The 11653-nt window shown below is 44.7% G+C and overlaps 2 protein-coding genes across 4 annotated transcripts in view; both read right to left on the bottom strand.

Annotated features, from left to right (window-relative positions):
• Positions 1 to 508: 508 nt before the first annotated feature.
• edn1 (endothelin 1) lies at positions 509 to 3585 on the bottom strand. Its single transcript, XM_044138821.1, has 5 exons — positions 3445 to 3585; positions 3175 to 3325; positions 2232 to 2366; positions 2049 to 2123; positions 509 to 1587 (listed from the first exon to the last, which is right to left on the bottom strand). The coding sequence occupies exons 1-5, from the start codon at positions 3563 to 3565 to the stop codon at positions 1446 to 1448; spliced, it is 624 nt and encodes a 207-aa protein (XP_043994756.1). The 5' UTR covers positions 3566 to 3585; the 3' UTR covers positions 509 to 1445.
• Positions 3586 to 7125: 3540 nt separating this feature from the next.
• hivep1 (HIVEP zinc finger 1) overlaps positions 7126 to 11653 on the bottom strand; it is a 38447-nt gene continuing 33919 nt past the window's right edge. For all 3 annotated transcript variants that reach the window (XM_044138819.1, XM_044138818.1, XM_044138820.1), the window contains exons 7-9: positions 10919 to 11020; positions 9221 to 9684; positions 7126 to 8344 (exon numbers count right to left, since the gene is read on the bottom strand). In XM_044138819.1, the coding sequence (XP_043994754.1) occupies positions 7577 to 8344; positions 9221 to 9684; positions 10919 to 11020 (1334 nt within the window). In that variant the 3' untranslated portion in view covers positions 7126 to 7576. The remainder of the gene's footprint in view (positions 8345 to 9220; positions 9685 to 10918; positions 11021 to 11653) is intronic.

Here is an 11653-nt window from a genome sequence, read left to right as displayed (position 1 = left end):
AACGTTCAGGTTTCTAGTGCGGCTCCAGGTGTAACTCTGGGACGGTACCGGAGGTACAGAACCAGTTCTGTACCTTTAAATATGTTGGGGAACGTTTGTTTCCACCAGACTGGGCTCAGTGAAGACGTGTGCTGATGTTTGCTCAGTATTTTCTGTCTTTTATTTTGGATTTTCAGCCTGATAGGCTCCCAGTTAAAATCTGTTTTCTGTTCCTCCTGATTGTCTGGAACATCATCAGCATCCTGTTTATATTTTCTGCTGTTTTTATTTTATGCTCATCTTGATTTCTCATCATCTAAAGTCTTATTTATGGATTTTTTAAAAATTGTTTTGTGATTGAAGGAATTTTCTGACGTGTTTTCATGAAAACTTTGAGCTTTTCAGAACTGGAATTCTGACTCCTTTTTTTGGTTCTGATGATAATTTAGTGAAGTTCTGCTCAGATTTCCCCTGTTTGGATCCACAGCCAGATGGAAAGACATGCGGCAGTAACCATGGAAACGGTCTGTTAGTGATAAATAAATTTATTGGCCAGAATTCGGCACCATTTCACAGAAATGAACCCGACAGACATGAAACGGACCAATATGGCCTCCGCAGGAATTAATAAATAAATCAGAGAGGAAAACATAAATTACAGGAGTGAAGAGGAAAAAAGTCCAGCAGTTCTGGTTTCAGTCGAGTCCGAGGAAAACCGGACATCATCATCATCATCATCATCATCACCTCAGCTCCTCTTCCTCACGTTTCTTTTGAAATGTTTCTTTCAGAGTCCCACTTTGACTCCGAGTCGTTTTTCCAGATTAAAACGGCCTCAAAACGGAAAACGTGGCGTGGATCAGAAAAAACATGGAGCGGATTGGGAAAATGTGGAACAGTTTCCAGCATATTTTAGATTTAAACACTTTAGTTACTTTACATTTTTTAGACTTGAAATACATTTCAGACAAAATGAAAATCTTACTGACCAAATAAACAGCTTTTGTTTTAAAAATACAAACTATCTAAACTTCCAACAGGCTGTAAAAATTACAAGTAGATGAAAAAAAGCTTTCAGGATGAAAATCAGATTTTCTTCTCTGAATCTCGATTTCTTTGCATCCTTCATGGGATGCAGCTCTCGTTTCTTGACTTTCTTAAACATTTGATGAAATTATTCAAAATATTATTATTATTTTGTCTCTTGAGTCATAAAAAAACTGATGATTTGTGTCTTTGACCAGGAAGTATTGAGGTTTTGCGACTCTTCCATGTTTCCCGTGAGACTGCGGCTGGAGTCCCTGAAGGTGAGTCTCTGTTGCTCTGTGGGAATCGGGTCCAGGTGTTTTCCACCTGCGGGGGGCGCTGCAGCCCAGGTGTCCGCCTGGGCCCCTGGCGGCGCTCAGCTCCGGTTACGGCCCTGCTGCCGTGTGTTTCAGTCTGAACTCTGAAGAGACGCGTCCCGTTTAGGATGCGGCGCTCTCGCCCTGCCACGCTGTGGCCCGGTGACGCCGCCGCGCCGGCCATTTGTCCAGCAGCAGGCGGATCCGCCGGACCGCTCCGAACACGGCGGGATGGACCCGGCTGGCGGCGCTGACGCCTTCAGGCCTGCAGAGGAACAACAGTCATCAGAAACCAAAACCAGAAACTTTAGAGCGCACAAAGTCTAAGCTCCGCCCTCAAAACCAAACAGGAAGCAAAAGCTAATAGCTACTGCCGCTTTCAGGACAAATAGCTATATATGCTCCATTAATACCATGGCGGCCATTTTGAAAAATGTCCATCACAAAAGGAAAACAACAAGATCAAGAAAATATGTATAATTTATGGTACAAAATGGTATGTTTGAGACCAGAACCGGTCCAGAAGGCGGGAAACATGAGGGAGGCGGGAAAAGTTCTGGTTGGATCCAGATTCCCTGAACGAACCGGAAATGATGTGCGTACTTGGGAACATGAAGGTTCCCCAGGAATGAGCTGCAGGGAACATCCGGGAAGAACCCGGAAGTTCTGCAGGAACATCAGCTGTTCCCGGATGTTCCCGATCCACCTGTGTTCTGTTTGACTCACCTGTTGGGTTCGCCCTTGTCTTCTGTCCGCGCGTGACCTGGAGAACGCATGCGCGCGCCCGTCATCATTTCTGACCTGCATTGCACGAGATCACATTACAGTGAGCGTCACGCGCACAAACCAGTTCCCACGGTGACTGGGAACTGAGTGGGGATTTTTAATTTAATTAAATTTTTTACACACCTGAGGCAGAAGTTCACGCAGCTGCTGTCATTTCCATGCAGACACCGACACCTGGGCGCGCGCCTGGTTGCCATGGAGACCGACAGGTCGCGCTTGGCCCGAGGCGCGTTCCCGAGTCCGTAGGAGACCACGCGCCTGGAAGGAGAGAAGATTTCAGATTAAAATGAGACACAATAAAATACAAATGAAATAAACAAACTCAAAGGAATAAAATGCTTCTTATTAATGCGCCATAAATATTCCTGCGCATGCGTAATACCCCAAACAAGTCGGTTATTTTATAGTTTTGGACGTTTTACTGCCATCATTGAGAGCTCAGGATTTAAAGTAAATTTATATCATCTGTTCACGTTTATATAAAAAATAAAATGGTAATAATAATAATTTTCTACCAAAATCATCTATTTCTTTGTTTTGTTTTCAATCACAGCCTAAAAATCTATCAAGATTTACCGGATCAGAACCAAATAACGGACATTATAAAATCGTAATAAGTTCAAATCCAGTTAAAATACTTCAGATTTAAATAATTTAATGGTTATTTTCATATTTCTCGAAAAGCGCAATTATAAAGGAAATAAGATGAAAGCACGAAGCTTTTTTCGGGTATGAAATGGGAAAAAAACGAAATAGGAGAAAAATTACAGCGAAATAGTTTCTTTCCGTACTGCGGTCATATAAAGAGTCCGATTAAATAACGATAATTACGTTGTTTTTTTTAAGTATGAAGTAAGTAATTCAGCATCTAAAATGAAAATTAAAATAATTTTTTACTTTGTTTATTATTGTTTAACTGAGAAGCTGAGCTGTTCCGATGGAAGTTCGGTTCAAAAACAGAAACTTAGTCTGGAGCTTTCAGCTCAAAGTGCCGCAGCAGAGTTTTGCGCTAACAGCGTCAGGTTGGTTTGGATGAAACCCGGTCCGAACCTCCAGCTGCACTCACTCAGGTGTGTTGACCCAGATGATGTCCAGGTGGCAGAAGTAGACGCACTCCTTGTCCAGGAACGTTGCGCAGGAGCAGCGCTTGTTGCGCACATGGCGCTGCGCGCTGGCAGGTGCGGCGGAGCGCGTCTCCGCGGCTGGCGCACACAGAGCTGGAAGGAAAGCAGAGAAACGGCGTGAGGTTTTGTTTAGTTGCTTTCTGCGTGTCCGAACCGTTTCATCCGTCCGGACCCGCTCGGTTTACTGAGCATGCTCAGTGGGAGCCAGTTACCTGCGCAGAACGTCACGCACAGCGCGGAGATCCAGAGTTTAAAATCCATCTTTTGTGAAATGAGGAATAATCCGCAGAGGAACCTGAGCTGAGCATGAATCCTGTTTCTGTGGCTCCACATGTGCAGCGCTGCGGCTTTATAAGCAGCCTCTTCCTCCTCTGCCTCCTCTTCCTCCTCCTCCCTCTGAAGTTTGTTTGTCCCTGTGGGGTTTTCCTGCGCTGCAGCTTCCACTCAGCAGGCGGCGCACTGTCACAGACCCAAGAAACGAGGCCAAAATCAGAGACTTTATGAACCTACAGGCTTCATTCTGGGACATTTAGCCAAACAACTGTTGATTTATGTTAAGCAGATGGAATGAAAAACTAAACTGATTTCACTATCAAACATCATTTTGTTTGAGAACAAAAAAGTAAAAACTAGAGAAAAACGACTCAGTTCTTCACTATGTAAACCATAAGTGCCAATGTTATTGTCATTCCCAGGTAACACGTTCACAGACTAAAACACTCCTCTGGTGCAAAAAGTAAAAATGAATACCAAAAATTAAATATGTATAAACATGCAGAGTTTCTGTCCTCTGGAGTTTTTCCATCCATCTGGATCAAACTGCAAAAACACAAAGTCTGCCGCCACCGTTTCATCAATTTAATATTATTTCTTACTGAAACGTTACTTGTAAATTAGTTTTGTCTTATTGTAGATGTAATAAGATATTTGGATTGAAACTAGACTAAAATATTTGATAATATTTTGTGTTTTTGCAGATCATTCGTTTGGATTCATGTGAAAACTGCAGGACAAACAGCAGCAGGCTGACCAGTTTCATCCTTACTGGGGTAAAACCACTGGAACCAGTTTGGTTTCATCCTTTTATCTGTGATTGTTTGATCTAAACTTCAACGTCACACTGCAGGAAACGACTCTGTGAACAAACCAGCAGAGCATCAGACATGGATCCTCCTTACAGTTCCAACTTTTCCAGCTGGTTTCTGTCTGTTTTAAAGAGTCAGTTGTATTCCGGATGTCCTGCAGGGGGCGCTCTCAGCTAAAGAGTCCGTCCTTCCTCAACCTTCAAAAGGCTTAGAAAGAAATGCAACAACTGTGGCTGACAGAAATGTTTCTCTATTTCCTGGAAGTTTAATATTTAACTTTTTAAAATTTTAAAAAGATTTTACTAAGAAAATAATTAGAAAAAAAACCCATTTAAAATGTTTTAAATTGGATTTGGGAAAGTTTTAATTTGTCACAGGAGACTCTGTGGGTTGATGGATGAAGTTGCTGCTGGATTTGATGCCAGTTTCTGTGTATGAAGGTGTTTTTAAGGAGTGCGCCCCCTGCCTGTGATGGGAGGAACTCACTCAAACGAGCTTCATCTGAGAGAATAACTCCTCATCCTCACTGTGTGCGGAAACACTAATTATTACGGTGGCCCTGAGGTGCAAAACACTTCAGCAAATTGAAAGCACAATTACAAATGACAAAAGCAGTACAGCATTAATTGGACGACGGTGCTTTTGAACAGGAAGTTATCGCCTGAGCGGGTCGGTCCGTTGTTGCGTTACGTCATAGTGTCCGCCATATTGAAAGTGGCTCATCTACCAGCAAGCTGATAAAAGTAAATGGACCGAACTTCGTAAAGTGCCGTTCTGCAAAGTATTTCAAGTTAATGAATGTCACTGACATAATCTCTCACACATTATTATATAGGAATAAAAAAAGGATGTTTCAAACTTTTTGATGTGATCATTTCATTGTTTTTGGGCACAATAATTACATTTGATACAGCTGATTCTGATAAATCATTTTTATTGATGAACACACACCTTTACAGTGATGTATTCATGAACATATGTACACAATTCCATAATTCAATGTGCATTTGCTATTTCAAGATATGAATTAAAAAACGTAACGTAAAGGCAGTGGCTCCACTTTGTACATTAAAACCGTTGAAACTCGTCACGCAGCAGGTTTTCTCCACTGCCACTTTCAGGCTCGTGGTGACGTAAGCAGGACTTTCGTCCAATCAGCGATCTCTCAGGTCTCCCACTGGGACAAACCCTTTCCGTTTAGTTCATGTTGTTGTGTTTTCATTAATGTTGTGTTTTTGTAGTTTGTAATTTTGCTTTCAGTTTGCTGAAGTGGTTTGCACCTCAGGGCCACCGTAAATTGGCCCAATTAGATTATAACATACTATGAATTTTAACCATAAACATGTAGAAGTGAATCATAAATATATTTAACCAAATTTGTTAAGATTAAGCAAAAAATTACGAATATTTGCATTTAAAGGATTTAAAGATCAGGAATTCTAAAATAGGGCCGAGTGATGCGTTTACAGACCGATGTGTGCAGGAAATTTCAGTTTCTGTGCTTCTAATGAGCAGAAATAAAAGAGCAGCTGGAGGCTGATTGTTTGGTGCATCAGCAGTTAAAATATGATGTTTACAGAACGATGACTAAAGACAAACACAGCCATGAAAACTTCTTTTATTTAATGTTATTTTTGAGCTTTTAAACTGTCCTGAAGCCTTTAATGTGCGATTAAAGTGAGAAATTGTTGCTAATTTGTGATTCTGCTGCTGTTTTGTCGCCTGCAGTGACACGCGTTGGGTTTGGATGTGGATGGATGAGTCACCATAGAACGAGCCAATCAGCTGTAAACAACCTTATGAGCTGTTCTACCTGAAGCGATGCAGAGAGGTCAAAGGTCAGCTGCAGAAACTAAACAACACAAATCAGGAAAATCAGAATTTCACAGATTTTCATGAAATATTTAGATTTTTAGAAATGCTAGCTAAGAGTTTTTAGAAATTCAGATTTCTAAAAAATGTCATAGTTAAGTTTGAGTTAACTTGAATTGTTTTTGTGGATGTGTGATTCATCACATAATGAATCAGGTGAGGCCATCTTAAAAGGAATTTTTATTTATCAATATGTGATTGATGATATCTTTAATTACCGTTCAGAAGAGTCAGAATGTGATTGTCGGGTCAAAACTCATTTTTAGATGTCTGCAATGTCATAACAGGAAGTCAGACGAAAGTGATTTTATGACAACATGGCCTGCCGTACCTACCTGACCGTCCACCTCATAAACAGAAGCTGGTGTTGCAATTTATTTATTCCCACTTTTTTGAGGAAATTACTCTAGGAGTATTTTTACTGCGATTGTGTTTTAATTTTGTTGAGTAGTTTTCAAACTTTTTTACTAAAAATTCACCAAATTGTGTGAAAGTTCAATAAGTTTTATATGGAAAGAAATATATTTTTCTTTTGTCTGATTTTATGTAATTAATATAATTATTTTCAGTAAAGCATTAGCTTTAGTGAAACGCTTTTGCTCTACTTGATAAAAGTCAGAAAATAAAAACACCATTATGGAATTAATAATTTAAAAAATAAGGTAATCATTTCTTTAAGTATGTTTTATTTTAAGGAATATTTATTGGATTTTGAATGAAACGGCATTCCATAGCTCAGGCCTCTGTGTGGCTGATGAAACTAAATCCAAAAATGTGGTTCAACACATTTATAAAGGGTGTAAATACTTTTCACAGCTGTATATGTACTTGTATATAAAATTTAAATGTATGGATTATTTTTAGCTAAATGGTATAAAACTAAATATGATTGATTGTTCAGTTTCTTCTAAAAGATGCAGCAAGATGTCAAAAAGCTTCATAAACAAATATTTACTGATACAGTTAAGAATATTCATACAGCAATGTAAAGCTACCATAATGCACATACCTATATAGACTTATGGATCAAAATGTGCACTAGATGGATTTTTAATAAATAGCTGAACACAACATCTGTACACAAACATTTTGCCCCATAATCCATAGAGATTCACTCAAAAATTAAGAAGTGCGTCGACGTTTACTGGTCAAATTTTCCAAAATAAATCTGAAACAAACACAAACAACCAGCGGATTATTTACATGAAACTCCAAAAAGGCACGATCGTCTTTACAGCATGTACAAAACAAACGGTTGGTCGTCGGACGATGATTGCACGTAACAACATCAGCATCTGTGCTTTGGAAGGAGAGCCGCGGCTCGAGTGTTTCAGTCCTTAAAAGTGACGAGTACAAAAACAGAAGAGAAGAAGAAGAGGCGGCGGCCTCAGGTGGCGATGACGAGTCGGTCTTCGTCGTCGCTGGACGCCTCGTTGTATTCGTCAGTCAGCTTGGTTGGGCCGGCCGGCGGTTCTGGTCTGTCGGCGCCGGCTGCTGGGTTCTGCTGGCGGGGGATCCGTCCCTCCTCTTTCTCCGCTGGCGGTTCTGGTGTCGCTGGCGGCTGGGCGTCGGCGCTGGGCGGCAGCGGGCTGAGGGCGGACAGCGACGGGATGATGGCCGGCAGCGCGATGTTGACGATCTGCAGGCCCGGCACCGGGTTCTGGCCGGCGCCTTGCGGAGCCGGGCCGGGCGTCAGGACCTGCAGGCCCAGAGCGGCGTTGAGCGTCAGGCCCGGCGCGTTGGCCAGCCCCATCAGGTTGAGCGTCTCCAGGCCCGTCACCGGGCCCAACGGGAAGCACGGCACCACGCCGCCCAGCGCCGCCGGCCCGCCCTCCGCCTGGCCCGGAGAGCTCGGCGCCGGCAGCGGGCTGGCAGCCCGGTGGATGACCCCCACCGCCGGGATGGTCAGCTGGACCGGCCCGGCCTGCAGCGGGACAAAGGCAGTCATACCAGCCGGAACCAGCTGGATCCCCCCGACCGGCACCATGCTGTAGGGCGACCGGGTCGGCTGCTGCGAGTGCAGCGGCAGGTGGCTGAACAGGTGAGTCTCTGCGGCCGCCTGCAGGGGGAGCTGCAGCTGAGGCGTGTAGGACGTCTGAGTGCTGCGGTCCACCGGAGTGCTGGACTCACTGTTCACCGCTGGCGGTCCAGAATCCTGTGGAGAATCAGAACCAAGGTCAGCTCTGGGGTCAGGGTTCATTCAGATCAATGAAACGCCAAAATTAATACTAATGCTCCCCCAGGGGCGGCTACTTCCCTGTAGCAGGAGGCTACATGCATTCCCTACACTTACCAGCATTAGCTTTGGGTAGGCTAACTAGCATTCCTAGCATAGATATATGTATTAGCCTATACAAGGCTAATGCTAACATATTTGTGCTAATGAACAGCAGAGAAAGAAGGAAAACCAGTGAGTGACCAGTATAGGCATGCTAGTTGTTAGCCTATCCAGGGCTAACGCTAGTGAGGCTGCACTTGTTACCCAGGGAAAATAAAATTTAAGATGTATAGCTCCATAGAAATGTACGAACCTCACCCAGCCATCTGGTGATAAATTTTCACTTTCTCATGATAGACAAAATAAAAGTAACTAGCTAGCTAGTGTGTGTTAGCAGTGAGTTAGCAGTAGCCTCAAGCACCTTGGGTCACAGAACATTTGAAGAGTACGACTCAAACATTTGGCTGATGGAGAATGTCTGATAGAAGAGAAAAATACGTCAAATATATGAGATTAAAGAGAAACTTTAAAACCTGTGATTAATTAGACACCAACTTATTTTTTAACATAAATTTAAGACTTTTTAAAGATGTGCAAACATCCTGGCTACCAATACCAGGATATCAGATCAGCATAGATATAGCCTCTTGCTAGATGGAAGTAGCCACCGCTGCTGTTGTCTTACTTTTGGCACTAATGCTTCTCCATACAGAGCTCTGAGGTGGAGGGTCTGATACCTGGTGCAGGTCTGTGCGGCGCCTTGCATACAGGAGTCACAGGGGGAGAGGGAAGGAGGGACCATGAGCGTCTCACCTGGATCGGTCTGGAGCTGCGGCTCGGCGCCGGTGGACTAACGGGTCCGTCAAAGTCCGGGTAGTCGATGGACATCTGCCTGCAGGGCGACACGGGGCTCATCATGTGCACCGAGTCCGAGTCGGAGGGGCAGCAGTCGGCGGTGGCGGTGGCGGTGACGGGCGGCGGGGAGAGGATGAGGGGGCCGGGGCAAGTCACTGGGACGCAGTCTGAGGGTTCGAGGGGCTTCGAGGGGAGAGACACGGCGCTGATGGACATCTGGGCAAGCAGCGCGCTGGGCGGGACGTCGGCCTCCTTGGAGAAGGCATGCTGCGGGCTGGCGGACACCGAGGGGTTGGTGGACAGGCCCGACTCCGCCTGGCTGTCCTCCTCTTCCTCATCATCATTGTCCTCATCGTCAGGCCCGTCCGAGTCATCGCCGTCTGAGTCCTGGCGGTCAGTGCTGCTCAAATGACTTCGGTCACCTGAAGAAGAAAAACCTCATGAGTCAACACCGAATGATTCCTGTCAAATGATGCAAACAGTGTCTGATTATTTTATGGTAGAAATCACAATATTCCAGTCCTGAACCGGAGGAACAGACCGGGCCACTGGTGCAGCGTAGCACCTCAAGGTTTCATCATACCAGCCCTGTTCAGTCCACTTCAACCCAACGACTTTCTGGTTTGGAAAGCCGGTTCAGTTTGTGAGGTGTGAATGCTAACCGACCTCTGACCTCTGGTCTTCCAAACCTCGGTCTGGGTTCAGTTGAAGTGAACTTTGGTTCGGTTTGAACATGAACGCCAAGCGGACCAGAGACCGCTCCAAAAGCAGGAAGTGGACTACAGCGCAGGGCATTCTGGGTAAATCCAACCAAAGCTAACATGCTAGCCTAGCACTAGCAGCAGAAATGTCTCCTGGTCTTCAGCCAAAGACTAAAGAGAAATCCTCCAACACTAAAATCTGACGCCTCCATCTTGTTTCCATCTGGTGAAGAAGGAAGTTGCTCTCAGTGTCTTCAGAGGTTTTTGTGTGGTTTCCTTCAGTGGTTGTTGGTGCAGCGCCCCCACAGGCCAGGAGGGGAACAGGACGTTCAAAGGCTTTGGATCATTTAGCACAAAATGTAACAAATGTTGCAATTTTGGTTCCAATCGAACTGAGTCTATCGGACTATCAGGCGGGAAAACTTCATAATCTATTGAAATCTGAGTGAAGAAAAGGTTGAGACTTTTCACAAGCGATGCTGTTGGGGCTCCAGTTTCCCCTGGAAAGATAACCATAGCAACAAGTGACTCAGCATCTTATCTGGCTTCATGACTGCTGCACCTGTGGTTTAACACCACCTCAGCCTAAATAAAACCGTAAATAAACTGTAAGGAAGGATTTAGGGTTGGGGTTAGGATTGGAAGGAGGAAGCCCCTCGGCTCCATTACAGACAGGAGAGGAAAAACAAACTCGGACCAGAGAACGCTCTCAGGCAGCTCGCTCTCCTTTTCTAAATTTAGATGCAGCAATTTCCTCTTTCTGAGCACTGTGCTTGCCGCCCACATGGCCTCCGAGTTACCAGAGGAAGAAGCTGCTTTTAGAGTTCCTAATTAGACTGAGGCAAAACTATTGATCCGCATAGCAACACCAGCCGCCTCTTAGTCCTGCTGAGCGTTCTGCTAGAGAAGCCAGACATGGCGTTTAAACATAAAGTCATCCAGCAGAGCTTCGTACCAGAGTCCTCTGCGTCAGGATCCTCCACCGCTCCGGCCGGCACCCCCATCTCCATGCACTTCTTACTGTGGGCCTTGGACTTCATGTGCTTGGTCAGGTTCCCTGTAGACAGAGCCAGAGAGGTTACAGGTGGAAGAGCTGGAAAGGAGCTTACATAATGGGGCGCTCTGTTTGGGAAAGCTGAGGAACTGATGAGGACATTTTTAAAGGAACGTGGGCTGCTGACTCTGGGTTCTGTTCTGCAGCGCAGCGTGGGAAGTTTGATCAGGGCCGATGAATCATAGCTGGAGACGGTGGAACCGCGTCTTTCATTTTTACAGCCTGGAACAGTTGAGAAGAGCTGGAGACGCTCCGTTAAAGAAAATCTGACGGCCATCCAGGCTCCTGCTGCACATGCTCAGTGCAGGAAACCTGCAGCTCATCGAATCCAATCTAATTCAGATCTGAGGAGTTTGCAGAAACAACAAACATAAAAGCTTCTTTTCGACAGCTTTATGAACACCTAAAACTATTGGACATAAATTTAAGCTAATTTATGGTCTAAATTTGACTGAACCCTTTAACGTTTTTATCAGCGTTTCTCTGAGCAGCAGTTCCTATAACGAGCTCAATACTTCCTCCAGGTGTTTGCTAATTGCTGCTGGCTAGTCTGAAGGAGCTGAGTTGCAGGGGGGCTCCTCTGTGAGGAGGAGCTGCGCCTTGAAGGCGGGGCCAGGTCCACCCAGACGTTTTGCA

This window comes from Gambusia affinis, linkage group LG14, assembly GCF_019740435.1.
Source record: "Gambusia affinis linkage group LG14, SWU_Gaff_1.0, whole genome shotgun sequence".
NCBI lineage: Eukaryota > Metazoa > Chordata > Actinopteri > Cyprinodontiformes > Poeciliidae > Gambusia > Gambusia affinis.
The sequence above is the reverse complement of the archived record's forward strand: the minus strand, read 5'-3'. Positions and strand labels throughout refer to the sequence as shown.